The sequence below is a fragment of the Salmo salar genome, chromosome ssa24, assembly GCF_905237065.1.
Source record: "Salmo salar chromosome ssa24, Ssal_v3.1, whole genome shotgun sequence".
Classification (NCBI taxonomy): Eukaryota; Metazoa; Chordata; class Actinopteri; order Salmoniformes; family Salmonidae; genus Salmo; species Salmo salar.
In genome coordinates this window covers 7,715,589-7,737,843 of record NC_059465.1, presented here as the reverse complement: position 1 = coordinate 7,737,843, position 22,255 = coordinate 7,715,589, and the positions used below count along the sequence as shown (strand labels likewise).

General features: G+C 43.7%; 1 protein-coding gene across 4 annotated transcripts in view; it reads right to left on the bottom strand.

Annotated features, from left to right (window-relative positions):
* Positions 1-21,899, bottom strand: part of LOC106585158 (zinc finger SWIM domain-containing protein 6) — a 47,904-nt gene extending 26,005 nt beyond the window's left edge. For 2 of the 4 annotated variants that reach the window (XM_045706721.1, XM_014171057.2), the window contains exon 1: positions 21,193-21,897. In XM_045706721.1, coding sequence (XP_045562677.1) covers positions 21,193-21,619 — 427 coding nt within the window. In that variant the 5' untranslated portion in view covers positions 21,620-21,897. Of the gene's footprint in view, positions 1-21,192 lie in introns of all 4 variants that reach the window. The other 2 variants (XM_045706720.1, XM_014171058.2) reach the window with 2 other exon arrangements.
* Positions 21,900-22,255: the final 356 nt, after the last annotated feature.

Genomic DNA, 22,255 nt, shown 5'->3' with positions numbered 1-22,255 from the left:
GCAGAGATCAAATACAGGTGTACCAAGCTTGTAGCATCATACCCAAGAAGACTCTAGGCTGTAATCGTTGCCAAAGGTGCTTCAACAAAGTACTGAGTAAAGGGTCTGAATACTTATGTAAAATTTTCGTTGTTTTAATTTGTATAAATTTGCAAAAAAAACTAAAAACCTGTTTTTTCTTTTTCATTATGGGGTATTGTGTGTCGATTGATGAGGGGAAAAAACAATTTAACCCATTTTAGAATAAGGCTGTAACATAACAAAAATGTGGAATGCACCTTGCGCGCACACACACACACACACACACACACACACACACACACACACACACACGTCCCCAATCAATACTTTAAAAATTGCCCGAACGGCACCAGAACATCAAGATTAAATCTATTTAGAATTTTGTTCCAGCAATACGGTGCATTAAAACTAAAAGGTATATTTACCTAGCTCAGTGGAAACCCTAGGAGCCTCAAGAGTTAACCAATCCTGTGAATGGGTTCGGCAACTCAGGTGTCTATACCGTATGAATAGTATGTAAACAGTATTTTTGTTGTCTCTTGATTTCTTTGCAATATACAGCTCGTATTTTATACGTAAAAATGTTTACAATAAAAACGAATTTAAACGTCCTTGTCTATTACTGTTCTGTACTACTTCTGTACCTGTCATGTATTTGCATGTTTTATGTAGAATCCAGGAAGAGTAGCTGATGCATGTGCAGTAGCTAATAGGGATCCGAATAAACTAAGTACCAATGATTCACACGCCTAACTGGTATCTATTCAAATGTGTATTCTATACCATTAGTAGACAACACAGTATTCAAGGCTGTTATTAACTGCTTGAATCAGGCCTATTACAACATCATCTGTAAAAATGATAACTCTGACTAATCATATTAATGCAATGTTTCATCTTTTGTTACATGCCTGTGGTCGGGGATCGTCATTAGCTCAATTTGAGATGGTACCCTGGTTAAGCAGGGCGGGGGTTGGGTGGTGAACGGGGGTACAACCAATGACCGTCGCAATGGTAATGGGGGTTCAGAGGCCCCTCTGCTGATCAAGACGGTATCCATCCTTGAATTAGGTCAATGATATTGGGTCTAAACGCAGTGCTGTTCTGGACAGACAGCCAGAGTGGGAAGAGGGGACAGGTGAGAGGAGTCTCTGGACTAATGTGGTTATGGGAGCAGAACCAAAACAGCTGACTTAAGCTGAGTTCATCATATTGGTTAGACAGCTAATTACTGCTACAGGCCAATAAAATGCAGAAACACACTAGCGTGCACACACACACACACACACACACATACACACGAAAGGCATCTCCTTCACATCAATCTTCAGCCAAAACAATTTCTTCTCCACAAATATATCTGATCACAAACACTCTGCATGCATCACAGATTTGTTTTGATTGGAAACGCTTTTGAAAAGCAGTCAGTTTCAGTTACAACGCTTTTAAGTATAACCATTTGCCTCTCCCCCCCCCACGCTGTTTTCTTCTTTATCCTCCTTTTCTGATTTTTTCACCCCGAGGCAGGCATTTTGAAGAATCCATATATGGTATGTGAGGTTGTTCTGTTCTAGATAATAAATGGCAACACAGAGAAGACTTTGAAGTCCCCAACAGGTTTGATTCACTTTCATCAACAGCGCTGTCAGCGCCTGGTTTAAACAGCTCAAAGAAAAGTGGGGCTCCAAAGGAAACTTTGAAAGTTCTCCAAAAACGACAACAACAGCAAAGATTGCATTGAGAACCAAGCCGTGGTTGGCCTAATTATCAATGTTGCTGTACTGGACCCATAGGCTGTCATGTCACTGCTGATTCTCAATGGGTTGTCTCGGCCTATTTTACACAAAAGGGTAGTAGTATTTGTGTGTGTGTGTGTCACAGTGCATGTGATTGCATGTGTGTGAGTGCACCACAGCAGGCTACAGCTATGGGTCTCTCTCAACTTTCCCGTGTGAGTACTGTCTGATGTGTCCCCTTGCCCTAGACTAGACTTACAGTCGTCTGTCAAACACACAGAGAAACACTGACAGGTGTCTGACGTGGTTCACGTCTCCCACTGTTATGTGACGCACCAGAGGCCTGGCTCGGCCTCATCACAGCATCCTCCAGCTCCTCCAGTCTGACAGACAGGGATGGGGGACAAAAGGCACTCCCCCCCCTGGGCAACCATCAAACTGGTCTAGCTTGCCTCGGGACGCGAGAAGGCCCACTTCTCCTGCCCATTGTGTTTCCCTACCTCCCCCAACGCCAATCATATGTCACGTTTTATTTTTCCAGAGAGCGTGTGTGTGTTTGTGTGGGTGTGTGTGTCTGATTTTGAACCCCCCCTCCCCCAATCAATCATATGTCACATGTTTTATTCTCTCTCTGTGTTAGTGTGTGCCCAGGCTGTGTGTAGGGTCGGGTGGGGGTTTGGGGGAGTGCTGTCTATATTGGTTATGGTGAAGAGACAGGCAGAGCTGAGCCCATAAAGCATGATTTACCATACAGCTGAGTGACAATTACAGAAAGCAACAAATCTGGTTTCAACCCTGCTTCTCTGGAAGCAAGTCTTGTCCCAGCCAGAACGGCCCATAAGGCAGGAGCCTATCTCCCGTTTATGTAGGCTAGCGTGATGTACAAGTACACATCCTAAGTGGTATACTACGAAGCAAGCTAGATCTACTCAGGCTTTTTTAAAGCTAGCCAGCTTCAGTTAGCTTCACATTCCAGGCCAGGCTTAATCTGTACTATGACAGTGGATATTGCACGTCCGCCTGTCGCTAACTCTAGCAGGCTTGTAACTGAGCATGCATGTCTCACATCGCTAGTTGAACGCTGAACTCCTCATTAGAGACAATGCCGAAACATCAATCCATGGCGAGTCAGCGCCACATTTTAATTTATGCCGAAATCAAAATGAAAGAAAAGTTATCTTGGAAATTCAGCAAGCTATGATGTGAAATAGGCTTTTAAAATTACCATCTTTATTTTATTACTCATTATAAATACCGTCTTCGGTTTGCTTATCAATGCACAAGCACCTTTTTCGCACTCTATCGATCCTTCTATATGTGGAACCTCTTGTTGCGTTGTGGCCATAGACAAATAACCCATAGAAGGATTTTTGAACTTCTAAACTTGGCAATTTGACTGTTACAATCATGGGTACGCAAGCAATGGCTGACAGTCTTGACTTGAATGGGAACTGCCATCTATGGATTATATGTCTATGGTTGTTTGCAGCTGTCAGTTTGCCTCTCGCAAATTTCAACATCAGAAAAATGTGTAATGTGATAGGTATTAACATTATTTTTTTCACACACCAAAAAACATTTCATTAATAAAATATTTAAAATCAGTCCTCTTCCTCAAATGAAGGGGATGAAGACAACATTTGCGAGAGGATGGGTATCTGATTTCATTGGTCGTCAACTCGTGGCTCAGACACTTCATTCAGAATAAATCTAGTTAGCCTGCCCCGGTGCAGGTTAGTTGTGAAGGACGAAATCAAATCAAATTTTAATTGTCACCTGCTTCATAAACAACAGGTGTAGACTAAAATAGTAACACAAGGAATAAATACACAATGAGCAATGATAGCTTGGATATATATATATCTACACACGGGGTACCGGTACTGAGTCGATGTGCAGGGGTAAGAGGAAATTGAGCTAGATATGTACATACAGTATAGTTAGGGGTAAAGTGACTATGCAACAGGATAGATAAGACAGTAGCAAAATTTGCCCAGCGTCGTCCGGATTTGGCCGGGGTAGGCCGTCATTGTAAATAAGAATTTGTTCATAACTGACTTGCCTAGTTAAATAAAGGTTAAATAAAATAAAAAAACAAAAGCTTGAAACCCTTGCCCTATATGTATTGTCTATTTTTAGTTGAATAAAAAAAAAAAGAGCTGCTGATGACTTCGCAAATGCTATATAAGCCTAAATAGTAGAGCTGGACAATATGGACAAAAATTCATAGCACCTTAAATTGACAGATTTTTTTGCGATAATGAAGAATAAGCAATAAATACATTTTTGGGGAGGTGCTAAAACTAAGCGATATAGCCAAAAAGTCATATTGTGATAAATGTAACCATTTCTCAATAAAAATAAATATAATGATAAAAAAAACAATTTATGGACAGTTACACGGAACCCAAACCGGCTGCGTGCATGCACCATCACGTGCCACCATGAACCATCGTGCATAAATGTATTTTGTCCCCCCACTCCAAACGCGATCACGACACACAGATTAAAATATCAAAACAAACTCAACCAATTATATTAATTTGGGGACAGGTTGAAAAGCATTAAACATTTATGGCAATTTAGCTAGCTAGCACTTGCTAGCTAGCACTTTGTAGCTAATTTGTCCTATTTAGTTAGCTTGCTGTTGCTAGCTAAATTGTCCTGGGATATAAACATTGAGTTGTTATTTTACCTGAAATGCACAACTCTACTCCACCAATTAATCCACATATAAAACGGTCAACCGAACCGTTTCTAGTCATCTCTCATCCTTCCAGGCCTTTTCTTCTCTTGACTTTATATTGCGATTGGCAACTTCCAGAAATTAGGTGCATTACCGCCACTGACCTCGTTCGTCTTCAGTCACCCACGTGGGTATAACCAATGAGGAGATGGCACGTGGGTACCTGCTTCTATAAACCAATGAGGAGATGGGAGAGGCAGGACTTGCAGCGTGATCTGCATCAGAAATAGAACTGACTTCTATTTTAGCCCTTGGCAACGCAGACGCTCGTTGGCGAGCACGAGCAGTGTGGGTGCAATAATTGAATAATATAGATTTCTAAATTTATTTTGCAACGCTCGCGCACGTGACGTGCCAAATAAGACAACTGAGACAGTAGCCTATGATTAAAAAAGTCAGCTATTTCATCTAACATATCCAGGGAATGAAGAATTAATATTTTGATGTGCAACCTGTCAAAATAGGATCCAGAATGATCAGATTTCTATTTGGCTCTTTAGAGAATTTGCCGACATCTTTGTGCATACTGGCCTAAAGGCTATACTATTCACCACCTGAGGAAGTGGGAACTTAAAACACTAAGCGAGATTGCTAACTCTAAATGTGATATTGTTGCTCTATAGCAATGTAGGCTAATTGACTAATCGAACAGTAAATATAGAATAATGTCCTATGAACATTTTTCCAGCACTAGGCCTAGGCTACTTGATGTTGACCTATTCGCGCTATGCTCCGCGGGCACATCAAAACTATACTACAGCCTACTCCGGTTGGAAAGTAGGCCATGAACACAATATTAAGAGGTTTGAAATAAAGTATATACTTACAGAGAGGAGAGACGCAGCTTTTTGTATCTAGAACAACAGTAGTTGTTTTGAAAACCTTATTTTTCCCACAATTGCATTTGTGCAACGGTCATGCTTGTGCTTCTCAGAACGCATCTCTCCCTCCTACGTGTGCACAGTGGGGATAGGGAGTGAGAGTGGCTCACTCAAACAGCAGCCAATAGCGAAACAGACAGGGAGATACTTTTATAGCAGGAATCCACAATGCATTAGCTATTACTGTTGACCAAATAATGGTTTTAGAACAATGTGTAGCAAAATCCCCAAAAATGACCTACATATGCAAAATGCTTTGGTAAGAGGAAGGCAATGTGAGATCAGTAATTTTAGGTTTATTGTCCTAGCTCTACTAAATAGTATCATGAATGATATGACTTAAATATGGTTACATTTAATTTGCTCTGTTATATCAAAGCTAAGCAGTGCTGGGCTTGGTTAAAACCCTGGATGGGAGACCAAATGGGTAGCTGTAGATCATACTCTCCAGTAGGAGGCGCTGCCCTGCCTATAGTTTTTTTTTCTGATAGTGGAAAAAACATTGAAGATCTGACTTTGTTTCAAAGTACAAATTCAACATATTTTATATAAAAGGTTTGTCTGCGTTGAACATTGTTTACCATGATGACATAATCTTGTAGATACATTTTCACCTTCAAAACAACAGTTTACGTTGATGTCTCTTTTCAAATCCAATGTATTTTCCACGTAGATTCCATGTCATAATACGTTGAAACAACGTTGATTCAACAAGTTTGTGCCCAGTGGGGAGTGGGTTTGGATGAAACTAACTATCCATCAGCAACGCCAAACCAAACCATCCCAAATGAGCTCAGTCAGAGGTTTAGACTAAACAGCCCAGAGAGGGTTTGTGTTGTTTCAGAACTGTATAGTACACAAATATGGAGCTAGGACCAGAACTAACTGGAGATGAGCCAAAACAAAAAAGCCTCTGTAGGGGTCTCCATAGGGTAGGGCTAGGGCAGGAACATGGGCTGGGAGCCAGACAAAGGGAGGCTGTAGCTGAGGCAGGGCCAGGGCTAGAGATAGCAGCCAGCCAGAGAGAAAGAGCCAGGGCTGGGGCAGAGCAAAGGCTGTGGTGAGGTGGTGTGTGTGTTCATACGAGTGTGCATGTATATGCGCATGTGTACGTGCAGGGTGTGTGCATGTGTCTGTGGAAGCTAGTGTGTGGTTGAAGGCCATGGCTAAAAGTGGGGGCCAGAGAGAGCCAGCACTAGATCCAGAGCTCAGCTGGGGCAGGACCAGAGCTGGGGCTGGAGCCAGGGGCCAGGGGAGGAGGCTGAGGCTGAACCAGGGCCACAAGCTCCAGATTTAGTCAGCTGTTCTCCTGGCCGCTGCTGGAGGGAGAGGCGGGATGGAGAGAGAAAGGAGAGGGAACAGAGAAGATGGAGAGAAGGGATAGGGCAGAGAGAAGAAATGGAGGTTTGGAAGCAGGATAGTGGAAAACCCATTAGAAGCCTGTGAGAGAGAGAGAAAACACAGCACTCAGCACAGACAGACAGAGGGTGGGAACCTCTTAAGGCTCGGGGGGGGAGTGTTCGGAAGAATGACGTGCCCAAAGTAAACTGCCCGTTACTCAGGCCCAGAAGCTAGGATATGCATATAATTGGTAGCATTGGATAGAAAACACTCAAGTTTCTAAAACTGTTAAAATAATGCATGTGAGTATCACAGAACTGATATGGCAGGCGAAAACCCGAGGAAAATCCATCTTGAAATTGTTTTTTTTAGGTCACAGGCCATTTCAATGATAGCCTATGGGAAAAACAAATAGATAGGACCCAGATTGAAGTTCCTATGGCTTCCACTAGATATCAACAGTCTTTAGAAAGGGTTTCAGGCTTGTTTTTTGAAAAATGAACAAGTAGTTGTAGTTTTTCCAAGGTGTCCCTCATTAGAAAGGTAGTCTTGTTGCGCGCGTGAATGATTTATTTATCTTCCCTATTGAACATACTATTCTCAGTCTTACATTTTATCATTTATTTACATATTAGAGTACCTGAGGATTAATTAGAAACATTGTTTGACTTGTTTAGATGAGCTTTACCGATAACTTTTTGGATTCGTTTGTATGCATATTGAACGGGTGGATTAATGAAATCAACGGCGCCAACTAAACAGACTTTTCTGGATATAAAGAGGGACTTCATCGAACAAAATGACCATTCATTGTGTAGCTGGGACCCTTGGGATTGCAAACAGAGGAAGATCTTCAAAAGGTAAGTGATTTATTTTATTGCTATTTGGGATTTTGTGACGCCTGTGCTGGTTTGAAAAAGTATTTTGATGTGGTGCGCTGTCCTTTCGCCGTAAAGCCTTTTTGAAATCTGACAACGCGGTTGGATTAACTTCTTATGGCTTGGGGGGCGCTATTTTCACGTCCGGATGAAAAGTGTGCCCAAAGTAAACTGCCTGCTACTCAGGCCCAGAAGCTAGGATATGCATATAATTGGTAGATTTGGATAGAAAACACTCTAAAGAATGATGTCTGTGAGTATATGTTCAGAACGAGGGTCGAGTGAAGTGTACTGTTTGATAGAGGCGCGTGACTGGAAAAGCACGCTCCACTTTGTTTTCCTCCGGTATTGAACGCAGTTTATCCCGTCTTAAATTTAACGATTATTTACGTTTAAAAAAATACCTAAAAAGTTGTATTAGGAAAGCTGTTTGAAATGTTTCGACAAAGATTACAGGTAACTTATGAGATATTTTGTAGTCATATTGCGCGAGTTGGAACCGGTGTTTTTCTGGATCAAACGCACCAAATAAATGGACATTTTGGATACATAAACGACGGAAATAAATCGAACAAAAGGATAATTTGTGATGTTTATGGGACATATTGGAGTGCCAACAGAAGAAGCTCGTCAAAGGCATGAATTATATTATTTCTGAGTTTTGTGTCGCGCCTGGCGGGATGAAATATGATTGTCTGTGTTTGTTTGATGGGGTGCTGTCCTCAGATAATAGCATGGTTTGCTTTTGCCGTAAAGCCTTTTTGAAATCTGACACGGTGGCTAGATTAACAAGAAGTTCAGCTTTAATTTGGTGTATTGCACTTGTGAATGTATGAAAGTTAAATATTTTATTTTTAAATATTTGGCGCAATTTCACCGGATGTTGTCAAATCGATCCTGTTAACGGGATTTGAGCCATAAGAAGTTTAAACTTTTAAACGATGTAAGACACTTGTATTTTCATGAATGTTTAATATTACGATTTTTGTATTTCGCGCTCTGCAATTTCATCGGATGTTGTCGTAGTGGAACGCTAGCGGGACACCGATCCCAAAGAGGTTTTAAGACTCACTGGGTTTGCAACAGCTCTTCCCTTCCTCTTTCACCACTCCTACCTCCCTACGTCTCTCCATCCATCCATCCCTCCCTCCCTCCCTCCCTCCCTTCTGTATTCACTCCCTCCCAGTTGTGGCTCTGCAAAAGTCAAGCTATTCATCACCCATGGCCTGTTGTCATGACCCCAAACACAAGCTCTAATACTCACACAGCGCTGAAAACCCATCCCTGCTGAAGACCAATGTGAAGGGACGGAATGAGTGTTTTGAGAGGAACAGAGAGGGGGACTTTGGTCTGTAATGTCTTTTTCGTTATGTGTCGGACACCAGTAAGACTAGCTGTCGCCTCTCCTCTGCGGGTTAATGGCAGAGGGATACAATGTGGAATATAGATCAGTGGGAGATGGATGGAGGACCAGGGGCTCCGGTCGGTCCCGCAGGTCCCAGACCAGAGATTAACTAAATATTAGCTGACACAAACACAGGGGAGAGACACAGCTGCTGCTGCTGCCTGCCTGCCTCCAGGACAATGGAGACTGCTTTTATCCTCTATAGGTCACTGAAGAGTTCTCTCTCTCTCTCTCTATCCATCCATCCATCCAACCCTCCCTTCTCTTCTCCATCCATGCTGTATTCTCTCCCTCCCTCCCTACCAGTTGTGACTCTGCAACAGTCAAGCTATTCATCACCCATGGCCTGTAGTCATGACCCAAAACACACGCCCCAATACTCACACAGTGCTGAAAACCCAGACCCATGTGACAGGACAGAATGAGAGTTTGAGAGGAACAGTGAGTGGGATTGGGGGGGGCACAAGAAGCGAGACAGAGAGACGGAGGGAGAAAGAATCCCCATACTTTAACGATGACAGCTTCCCTATCATAGACAGGGAGATCAACCACTTGCAGGCTCAGGGACATGCACTAGTCTGTGGCTACCTAAACGCCAGAACTGGATAAGAACTTGACACTCTCAGCACAAAGGGGGACAAACACCTACCTAGAGGTGACAGCATTCCCTCCCCAATATGCCCCCTACAACAAAACAAAAAAAATGTACAGCTCATCCCTTGGCAGTAGCGCTGCAGATTACTTTATCACTGACCTCAACCCAGAGGTACTCAGAGCGTTCACAGTCAGCCCACTGACACCCCTATCAGATAACAGCAAAATTACAGTCTACTTGTCAACTTGTATGGAAAATTACTGAGGAGGATAGTTAACGATATTGCCACTCCTATTTGCCATCTCATCAATCTAAGCCTACATGAAAGTGTGTGCCCTCAGACCTGGAAGGTAGCAAACATCATTCCGCTACCCAAGAATAGCAAAGCACCCTTTACTGGCTCAAATAGCTCAGGATGTTACCAACCCTTAGTAAACGTTTGGAGATTTTTTTTTGACTAGATACAATGCTATTTCACAGTAAACAAATTAAAACAACAGATTTTCAGCACGCTTATAGGAAAGGGCATTCAACATGTACGGCACTTACACAAATGACTGACGATTAGCTGAGAGGAATTGATTTTAAAAAAGAATGTGGGAGCTGTTTTGTTAGACTTCAGTGCAGCTTTTGACATTATCGATCATAATCTGCTGCTGGACAAACTTGTATAATGGCTTTACATCCCCTGCTACATTGTGGATCAAGAGTTACCTGTAACAGAACAGGGTGTTCTTTAATTAACAACATAATCCTGGTAGTGTCAGGCATTCCCCAAGGCAACTATCCAGGCCCATTACTTAAAAAAAACTTTACTAATGACCTGGCTCTGAGTAAAACTTGTGTATGTATGCTAATGACTCAACACGTCTGGAAAGTAGTCCAGGTGCTACCACAGCAAGTGAAATCACTGCAACACTTAACGAGCTGATGTCAGCTTTAGAATGGGTGGGAAGAAATAAGTTAGAAATATTTAGGACTAAAACTAAAAGCATTGTATTTGGGACAAATCATTCATTAACCTCTAAATCTTGCAATGAAACATTTGGAAGTTGATCAAGTTGAGGAGACTAAACTGCTTGGAATAACTCTGGATTGCAAACTCTAATGGTCCAAATATATTGATGCAACAGTAGCTAAGATGGGGAGATGTCTGTCGATAATAATGCGCACCTCTGCCTTCTTAAAAACGCTATCAACAAGGCACTTCCTACAGGCCCTAGTTGACGCACCTGGACCACTTTCCAGTCGTGTGGTCACCGGTGCCACAAAGAAGGACTTACGAAAATTACAATTGGCCCAGAAAAAGGCAGCATTGTTGGTCCTTAAATGTACACGGAGAGCTAACATTAATAATATGCATGTCAATCTCTCCTGGCTCAAAGTAGTGGAGAGATCGACTTCATCACTACTTGTATTTGTGCGAAGTATTGACATTTTCAATGCATAGAGCTGTCTGGCGGGAACTGGAACACACTGTCGTACACATAGATCCAGAGCATCCCAAACATGCTCAATGGGTGACATCTGGTGAGTATGCAGGCCATGGAAGAACTGGGATGTTGTCAGCTTCCAGGAATAGTGTACATATCTTTGAAAAATGGGGCTGTGTATTATCATGCTGAAACTGAATGGCACGACAATGGGTCTCAGGATCTCATCAAGGTATCTCTGTGCATTCAAATTGCCGTCAATAAAATGCAATTGCGTTCCGTTGTCTGTAGCTTATGCCTGCCCATACCATAACCCCGCCGCCACCATGGGGCACTCTGTTCACAACGTTGACATCAGTAAACCGCCCGCCCACACAACGCCATACACGCTGTCTGCCATCTGCCCAGTATAGTTGAAACCAGGATTCATCTGTGAAAAGCACACTTCTCCAGCATGCCAGCTAACATCAAAGGCGAGCATTTGTCCACTGAAGACGGTTAGACGGAAGCTGAACTGCGGTCAAGTCAAGACCCTGGTGGACACGCAGATGAGTTGCCCGGAGACGGTTTCTGACATTTAGTGCAGAAATTCTTTGGTTGTGCAAACCCACAGTCATGGACTGGCGTGGTTACACGTGGTCTGCAGTTGTGAGGCCGGTTGGACGTAGTGTCAAATTCTCTAAAACAACGTTGGAGGCAGCTTATGGCAGAGAAATTAACATTCAATTCTCTGGCAACAGCTCTGGTGGACATTCCTGCAATCAGCATGCCAATTGCACGCTCCCTTAAAACTTGAGACATCTGTGGCATTGTGTTGAGTGACCAAACTGCACATTTTAGAGTGGCCTTTTATTGTCCCCTGCACAAGGTGCACCTGTGTAATGATCATGCTGTTTAATCAGCTTCTTGATATGCCACATCTGTAAGGGGGATGGATTACCTTGGCAAAGGAGAAATGCTCACTAACAGGGATGTAAAGAAATTTGTGAACAACATTTGAGACAAGCTTTTTATGCATATGAAAAACTCCAGGGATCTTTTATTTCAGTTCATGAAACATGGGACATGTTGAGTTTATATTTTTGTAAATTATATTTGCACATTGCTACAATAGCCATAACATTTGAAATGTCTCCATTCTATTGAAACTGAGTATGTTTACTGTTAATTTCTGATTGCCTCAGGAAAAGTGAAATAAACAATGTAAACATGTTTCCCATGCCAATAAAGCCCTGTGAATTGAGAGAGAAAGAAAGAGACGCACACACACACACACCCACCACCCCACCCGTCCAAATAATACACACAGAGACATGTGAACTGCATAGTACACACACACACACACACACACACACACACACACGGGGGCACCCTGGGAAAACCAGGCTGCTAATCACATTCTCTCCTTCCCTTCCCGGCGGATGGAGGGAGGGAAAAAAGGAATACATCTTTATTAGGAGACTTGTCCCTGCTCTATCGATCCGACCGCTCCCCTCTCTCTCCCCCACTCTCTCTTTGCTTTATTTTGTTTTTATAGGTGTGTCTGCCATCCAGTCCAATAGACTGACTATGTCAGAGAGTGGGCCATTACCCATCTCTCCCTGGAATACCCATGTCTCCAAGGGCTCTGCTGAGGCTGCAAGGAGGGCCTGAGCATAGAAATATAATGACTTTCTGACCATTCTATTTCTATGAGCCTCAGTGGATTGGGCTGGGAGGGCCTGAGTGGGTTGGGCTGCCCGGGGGAACAGGCAGGACAGAATGGGCCACATCAGATAGACACAGGCACAAATCTAGAACACTGCATGAATTCTGCTAAGCCAGCATTCCAAATGGTAGCGTACACCAAATATGGCCACTGGTGTCCGCACTCCCCACCGCTGAATGTTGCTTCGGATAGGAATGGTGTGGTTCAGAGAGCATAGAGCCTCAGGTCATGTCTGGCTCATGGTACTAGAGCAGGGAGTAGAGTTTCCTGTGGGAGCCTTACGGACACAGGAAGTAGTATAGAAACACTGTGGGCCTATCTAGATGGACGAGTGTAAATAAGATATGAGCTTCTATTACCATGCTTAAAAAAAATGTCCTCCAGTGTTTTTTTACTTTTCCTATTGAGTATAAATACAATAAAGCACACACACTAAAGGGTGTGGGTTTTTTGACCACTGCAAACTTCAAGGAGTAGGGCACTCAAGAAGTTGGTCTGAAGGCCACTTTGTTATGTCATTGGTCTGCTACTTGATTGAGAAACAATAGAGGCGCACTAGAGAACAAAAGAGGAAAGGCCACCACCTCACTTGTGTCATGTCATGAGGATACCTGGACAACCTATTGTGAGGTACCTTTTGTTAAGTAAATCAGGTGTTCAATTAGTTGAAAATGAGACGAATTTAAAGGCCCAGTGCAGTAAAAAAAAAACGTATATATATATTTCCACATTGGAAAAAATATTGTGAAATTATGATAATGCATTTTTAATTTAAGAGCCGTTTTAAAAATAATGCTTGAAATTTTAGCCTGTTCTGGTGGAATGGAGTTTTGGCCTGCCTGGTGACATCACCAGGTGGTAAAATAGTTTGACTAATAAGAAAGAGAGTTCCAAACCTCTCTGCCAGTAACAGCTAGTTTTCAGTTTTCCCCTCCCCACTCAGACCACTCCCAGACAGTCCTAGCAAAATTCTAGCTTGAGAAATTGGTCTTTGCTAAGAAGCTATTTCTGTTAATTTTAATTGAAAACAATCACAGTTAGGTACTTAATGGTTACCCAGGAATGATTTGATATTGAGATAAAAACAGCTGCATTGGACCTTAAAAATGTAGAAGGATATGATAGTAGGGGAGAGCGTGAGAACAGACAAAGAGAGAGAGATGGGAGAGTGAAAGAGAATCTAAGATGGAAAGAAACTTGAGGGCCAAACTAAATTCCATTGGTCCTTTAAAACAGCTCTCATCCCCCTCATGCCTGAAGAGCCATTCACTTCCACTTCCACATAGCAGTGCATGCATACCTGACATACCACCCAACTCAACTACAGCAGTAGCCTCTGAATAGCCACAGGCTCCTCACACAGACACAAATACTGTCTCAAATGGCACTCTATTCCCATATAGTACACTACTTTTGACCAGAGTCTTATTGGAATAGGGTGCCATTTTGGGACATACACAAAGGCTCCAGGTACAAGTTGAGCTTAACCTCTAAAAGCAGTTGTTACTAAGATAACATATGGAATTGTTTTAAGGATGGTCATACCATGGATCATTTAGCCATTTGATTTGGAATTTTAGGACCTCGTTAGGTATAAAAAAAATATATAAAATAATTAGATCAAATATTTAATTTGGGCTTTACTTCTTTAGCTCATAGAAAACGCACTGAATAACATAGTCATAAATTGGTTAAAAAAATAATATAACTAAAATCACAAGAAATAAGGTTTTGAAGTGTCTTTTTTTTCCTTTTTGGACACACATTTAACCCCTTCTTTTTGTTAGCATAAAACTACCTCCATACTTCCATTATTTTGTATTGTTTACCTTCAGATGAGTCCCGTGACACTTGTGGGGTCATAGAGCAAAACGGAGTGGTCATAATAGTTATGTAGACCAAACTGTTCGGACGAAAAATACATTTTTGTGAGAAGACCGATTTTTCGGGACGATCTGACAAACACCGCTGTAGCCCGGGCCACCTTCCACCGCAGATGCGGAAGGCCGATATAGGCAGGTGCGGTGGATTGAAGCTCAGCCCATACAAAAAAAAAAAAAATCTTGCTGAAACTGATGGATTTTGATGCCGATTATGTTCCTTAGACTTGACGCACGGGCGCGTCAATAGACTTAATTAACCACCCATACGGGATCAAATTCAGATATTCATCATCGTAATACCAAGTTTAAGCATACAGCAGTTATATCACATATGCTACTGCGATATACAGTAGACCTGCCTACATACTCAGTGGTGTCATATAGACTTGTGCTTTTTTTAACTCAGTGTTATATTGTGCTTTGTGTTACTCTTGGGGCGTTTGTGTGTCCTCAGCCAGATACCTGTACAGGGTTTTCCTACACCATTTAAAAAAAACACGTCTTCTGATGCGTGTAATGTGTATCTGGAAAATGACGATCATGCACTCTCTCTCTCTCTCTCTCCAATCAGCCTGAGTGACAGGCAGCGTTGACATCTCTCCAACGAGAACAGTTAGAAACAGCGTCCTCTATATCCACGTACAAGCTCTTTCTGCTAGTTAAGTTGTGTTTATCGGAAAACAATCACGCGACTCTCTGACTATTCTGAACCTCGTTGTCACTGAGGAGGGCGGAGCCGTTGAGTGAACACCTTCACCCGACGTGTGAGTGCGTGCGTTGCCTCATAGCCAGGTAAACCCCCATCCTCGTCTGGTATTGCTTATTGTGTAGGCACCAGAGAATTATTATTTTTTTATATAAAAATTGCCTGGCGCCCCAAGGCTATGAGACAAGTGTGTGTATGAGAGAATGGAAACAAGATAGGGTGAGAATGCTGATTGACGGGAATGCCATCCACCCTCTTATCATTACAGTGCCTAAACTATATCCAAGTTGACACACACACAAATGACTAGAGTAGGCTATACTGTATCTCCAATTTATCTTTAGAAACTCATTTCAGATTAGAATTTCCCTATCCAAAGACAACAGTAACCGTTGAGCCGTAAACAACACAAACCAGTCTTGGTTCAGTTAGGGACAGGAAGCAACAGTCAAACCGCCCCCCCCCCAAAGGTGACTGGTCGCTCACCATGTTTGTTTTGGGCAGATAGAGATGTTTGTTCTCAAATCAGTAACGACAGCAGGTAGGCTAAGCATCCACCTCTCTGCTCCAGGCTTAAAATGACTGAGGACCTGGACAGGGACACGTACACACAAACCGGGATCCAGGTGCTATGGGGGCAGGGGAGCCTGTTCATCAGGTGCTGTGGCGGAGCTGAAAATACAGAGAACTCTTTCAGACACACACATGCACGCACCTTTCAGATTTTGCCTTTGGGCCGATTCAAAGCTCGTTAGCGACTGAAGGTGTGAAGGAACAAACAGCTGTTGACCACACACACACACACACACACACACACACACACACACACACACACACACACACACACACACACACACACACACACACACACACCACAGAGAAGCACTGTTCTATGGTCGTAATGATAACGTGTGTAGCATGGTTAGTACACACACGGTATACAGGCGCACACACAGGATCACTTTCCTCCCACAGTCAGCGGTGGCTTGGAGAGATTAATGCTTATTTCTGCAGCAGCCCATTGGTGCAAAGAGGAATTAATTATGAAGAAAAAGAGAATAGAGGAGAGGGGGGGAAAATACTGTTTTTCCACCAAACACTCCTTACCCTTGGATGGAGCTACTGTTCCCTTTGGAAAGTCAGCTGTTTACACTACCCCAGGGCCCAGCCATGTTTCCATGACGATAAGATCCCAGGGTCAGTCACATGGCAAGGGGGAAAAGAGAGCCTCAGGGCTCAATTCAATAACAACAAGCTAACCTGGTTACTGGGTTAAGGTAAAAATAACACCAGAGTAGGCCTTAAGTCTGAAAGACTTTGTGCTTGAGTTTCTTTTCTCTTTCACACAGTAAAATAAATGAGAGAAGCAATGTCTAGAAGCCTTCTGAGTGTGCTTTAAGAGTTGGAAAAGGAGATAACTGTAAACTACCCCTCGGCCATGTCGCTATTGTTTTTTATCTGTGTGCTCAGATAACTAACCTGGTAAAATAAAGGAGCAAACTATAAGTAAATAAAGGCTCCTCTAACCCCCCCCCAAAAAAATTTTTTTATACATAAATACAAATATAAATAAAAAAAAGGCTTCTCTATAACTGGAAAGTAGAGGCCTAGAGCTTTCTGGTTGCTTAATGTGCAAATGGAGCCACAGAGAGACTCAAAGACAACATGCTCATGCAAGATTTAAGTTCCCGATATTAAATTCTGCACTTCTGTGAACAAAATGCTTAAAATGTCAAAGCAGGCCCCTGAAAAGGCCCCGGATAGCCCTGGTAAATTCTTTAAGTGGCTTTTGCTGAAGCACTGAAGCAGAGAAAATCTAATAAAATGTTATGTCACATGCTTTGTAAACAACAGGTGTACATGTGTGTTGTGCATTTGTTCAATACACACATGCTCAATGACACCGTCTCTAAGTCATAGACATTTAAACTATCTTACAAACACGTACACCAACTCGTCCTCAAGTGCAAGCGAGTATGCGCACACACACACACACACACACACACACACACACACACACACACACACACACACACACACACACACACACACACACACACACACACACACACACACACACACACACACACCCCTTTCCCCTTGGTGAGGTCTGTTGTTTTATCCCCTGCTAAGGAGGCTAGTCCTCTCCCTCATTTACCCCTCTTTCTCTCTGGAGCCATTTACCCCAAGGTGATTCAAAAGAGTTAGTGCAAAGGGGGGGTCCAGACTTGCCACGTGGTAGCAGAGAAAACAGTCTATGACTTGGGTGGCTGGAGTCTTTGACAATCTTTAGGGGCTTCCTCTGACACCGCCTGGTATAGAGGTCCTGGATGGCAGGGAGCTCGGCCCCAGTGATGTACTGGGCCGTACGAAGCCCCTTTGCGGTCAGATGCCAAGCAGTTGCCGTACCAAGCGGTGATGCAGCCAGTCAAGATTCTCTCAATGGTGCAGCTGTAGAGCTTTTTGAGGGCCCAAGTCAAATCTTTTCAGTCTCCTGGAGGGGGAGAGGCGTTTCGTGCCTTCTTCAAAACTGTGTTTGAACTATGATAGGTCGTTAGCGATGTGGACACCAAGGAACTTGAAGCTCTTGACCCGCTTCACTACAGCCCTGTCGATATGGATGGGGGCGTGCTCGGCCCTCCGTTTCCTCTACGCCGCGATCAGCTCCTTTGTCTTTCAGACGTTGAGGAAAAGGTTGTCGTCTTGGCATCACACTGACCTCTTCCCTGTAGGCAGTCTCATCGTTGTCGGTGAACAGGCCTACCACCGTAATGTTGTCAGCAAACTTAATGGTGTTGGAGTCGTGCGCGGCCACACAGTCGTGGGTGAACAGGGAGTACAGGAGGGGACTAAGCACACACCCCTGTGGGGCCCGTTTTGAGGATGTGTTGTTGCCTACCCTCACCACCTGGGGGCGATATGAGCGATGTGAAGGCCTAAAAGATAGGATGAAATACGTAATGATGACAGTACTGCTTGCCCACTCATCATTGGCATATAAGTGCTTAAGACATGGTTTACTAGGACACACACACACACAGAGAGAGAAATCATGGAGTAAACAGCTTGATGCCAAGATAATTGCAACATGATAACAATCATCTCCATAGCTCATAATGGGTACCCTGTTATAAAGCAGTACAAAACACATTTTTCTGGCTAACATGCTAGCAGGTAATGGAAGAGGGGCCAGTGCATAGCCTTAATCAAGACTCACCAGGGCGTAAAGAGGTTAACCCGTTTCTCTCTCACACACACACACACCACACACACACACACACACAAAATCATAAGCGGACCAAGGAAGGATGACATTGACACTCATGCAGGCGTGATATTTCCCTCAGCGATATTTCAGGCAGAGCAAAATATGACCTGGATGAGAGTAACGGAAAAGGACGGTGAGGGTAGGAGAGCAGCGTCCCTACATGCTTTTGTCATGCTATGTTGGCCATCCCTAAACTGCATTCTCAGTCCACACAAGGTGCCATGTGTGGTTCCCTATGGCACTGATCAGAATGAGCACATTGTCTGGAATTCAGTTCAATTGTTCAAATGAATTCAATGTGCTCGTTTGGCATTGTCAAGCATGTAGGTATTGACCAAGCAGACCACACAGTGACTGGTAAGAAGCCCACATCACAATGATAGAATACACCACTACCCTAGAATCCTGGGGCTGTTGAGAAACTAGTATCCTTAATAATTATTTTTATGTTTGGATTTTCTTGGGAAACAGAATTAGCAAAGAGCAATAGCCCTAACTAGGCGATGTTCTAGCCTGTACATTGTCATTAGGCTAATTACATAAGTTATTCCTGAAAGAAATGACCTTGGTATAATGTGCATGTATGTAATGTTGCAGAATATTCCTCTGGAGCATCAGTGTTCCCAGTGTGGGGAATGTCAGGGAGAGCGTTTCATTATACTACATACTGGATCTACTGTTTATCCTTCCCCGCCTCTCTCACTCTCCATCTTTTTCCACAATCTCTCCTACCCCCTCCTCCTTCTACAGCACCCCCCTCTGTTTCCTCAAACCCAGCATCGATGTACGGGGGGGGTATAAAATAATGTGTGATTAATGTCTTTGAGAAACAGATAAATAATCACAGGAGACCAGGGGGCTGCTAGTTGGCCTTAGGGTAGTAAATATGGAGAGTTTTATAGCTGTTCACCAGGGAGAGACGGAGAGGGGGAGGAGAGAGGGGGGAGGAGAGAGGGGGAGAAGTACAGATGCAGATTCATTCAAGTATATTAGCTTTTCCCTACACACACACACACACACACACAATAACCTCTGCCTTCTCGCTCTCTGTTCCTGTACTGTCTTTCATCCTCATCACCCAACAGTACACACACACACACACTTAAGGACAAATTCCCCTGTGTTTGATGTGTCCCTACATGCTGTGGTTTGTGATGCGGTTGACAGCCCGCTCCACCCCATGTCACCCTGCTTTTAAGCCGTTCCTCCAGTGACAGCCTGTCCCCTGGAGAAGATGGCATCATTTATTTATCATATTCTTTCCTTGGCTTTATTTTCACAGCAAAAAAAAAATCTGGGGTGAAAATGTCAATCAGCACAACAGGCACTCCTGCTGTGGGCTCACCGGTCATCCTCCCTCTTCCTGTTAGCATGCAGAATGAGACAGACAACACACACTCCCCCTCTTTCTATTCCTCTCACACAAACACACTCCCTTTTTTCATTCTACTTTCCCTCTCTCTCTCACACACACACACACACACACACACACACACACACACACACACACACACACACACCTCACCAAATCCGAGCTAACACTCATTTGCAAGAACTGACAATCTATGTCTCCCAGAGAAGCCAAACAGCAGAACATAAACAAGCCCTAATGCTGAGGAATCTGGTAAACAGATAGGAGCTGGTGGAGTGATACTATTGTGAGCAGCCCCAAAGAGCAACACAGATCCTTCTGAAGGGAAAGAACAAGGGGAGGAGGCTGAGGAAAGATCATGCATAAAATCATGTTTGCAGATTGCATTATAAATTCACATGAACTGGGGAGGGTAATGGGATTAAAATGCTGAAGTGTTTCCAAGGGCGGGGAGGCAAAGAGTGACAGCTGAGTTTATTGCACTGACGAATGCAGGGAAATATTATGGCTCTGGCAAAGGGAAGCAGTTGAGCCAATAGCAGTCTAAATGCCTGTATTTATTTATATTTGGATAACCCACAAATAATGCATTATTGAACAGGACGCATGATTGTGCGTTGTTGGCATACATTAGCGCATACCATCTCATAGTCTTTCTCGCGTTTGATTTTAAAAAAATCTCACGAATGCTGAAAACGTAGCAGAGCAAAAGCTTACATGGTGTTTAGCAAACAAAATAGAAGCGCTGTGGCTTTAAATCCCCGTCCCTCCCAACCTTTCTAAATATCTTCTATTTAGCCAGTGGTGAAAAGGGGGGCTTTTGTCTGGTTACCCATTGGAGGGGGACAGAAAGCTGAAAAGACACAAACGATCACGAAAATAGGAACAAAGTGCTAAGCTTTCAATTGGGAATGGCTCAGAGCAATTTTATATGCGCACTGGGCAAAAACAAGGGGGTAGGGTAACTGGGTTGTTTTCTGTAGGTTACCCTACCCCCTTACTGGAAAATATAGAATCGCATGGGATGAGTGTGGGTAGAAAATGGCAAATGACTTAGTCTGTGATAATTTAAATAACCATCTGCTATTCAAGCACATATTTAGCCTTTTGACTAACATGGTTCCCTTGAAATTCCAAGCAATGTGGGTTAGGTTGGAACTGTGTTAGCTACTCCCCGACCAGCATCATATTTCCCAGTAGCCTAGCGAAAGCTACTCACCGACTTGCAGTACGTTGTCCACCCAACCGCCCTCCAGCAGAGTGACACCCCGTAGGAAAGGCAGCTGGGTCTCGTCATTGTTTTCCCCGCTAGTTCCACTCTCATCTCCCCCTGCGTTGAACGAAGAATACATGCAGATCTCCTTTTCGCTCCTCGGAAACGACCAGTACACGATCCTTCTCTGGACGGGTTCTGGAATCCGTTCGAACCGTTCTTCCACCCTTTGGAATGGCCACTTCTCTGCCACTCTCCGCGCCGCGATGTCGAGCAGCGATTCGGGGTTGTGTGTTTTTCCCAATCCCCCTGGAGCGGACCCCGGACCGCCACAAAGTACTCCTCCAGCCCGCTGCCCCTGCCTGCATGCCGGGTTGTAGCCGGGCCGGCAGCAGAGCCGCTTGGCCGGGGGCTGCTGGACTCGCTCCGCCATGATCGCACCGCTGTAACTTGTAGCGCAGTTCCTCTCGGATCATATAAACGGGATAAGGAAGAGAAAAGGACGCTCTCCAGCCGATTGTTTTCCGTACATGGAGAGACGACCCTTATTTGGAATAGTAGGCGGTGTCTTCGGGTTCAGTGAAGTCCTTTGTGTTGTCAAATTAACAGAGATGGGTGTGATCCTGGACAGATTCCAGCGCACGAGTGGCGCTAAAAAAGGAACTGAAGGCGGAATTCCCGAACGTCGGCAAATCCTTTGTAAAGCCATTCCCGAGCGAGAGGGCGGGGCCTTTGCAGCCGAAGAGACTTTGAAGTTTGTTTGAGTTTAAAGGCGGGGTCTAATCCATGTGTGGTCTTATAGTTCCCCATTGGGGTAAAAGAAGCAAGAGTTGATGTAAAACCGAATTTTAAACTGGGTCTGAATTGAAGACTTCAACCAACCGCAGGCTCTCTCGTCTCAATAACATCACGAGTGACTGGGTTGTTTTCTAAATTCAGAGGGCTCTCAACCATAGGCGAGGGGAGAGGGCTTGAGAGGAACCTGAGGATATGGATGAGTCAATTCTCTAGTCATTTTATAAATACAGGTCTTATTCTATACAGGTCCTCTCTCTTGCTCCTTGCTTTC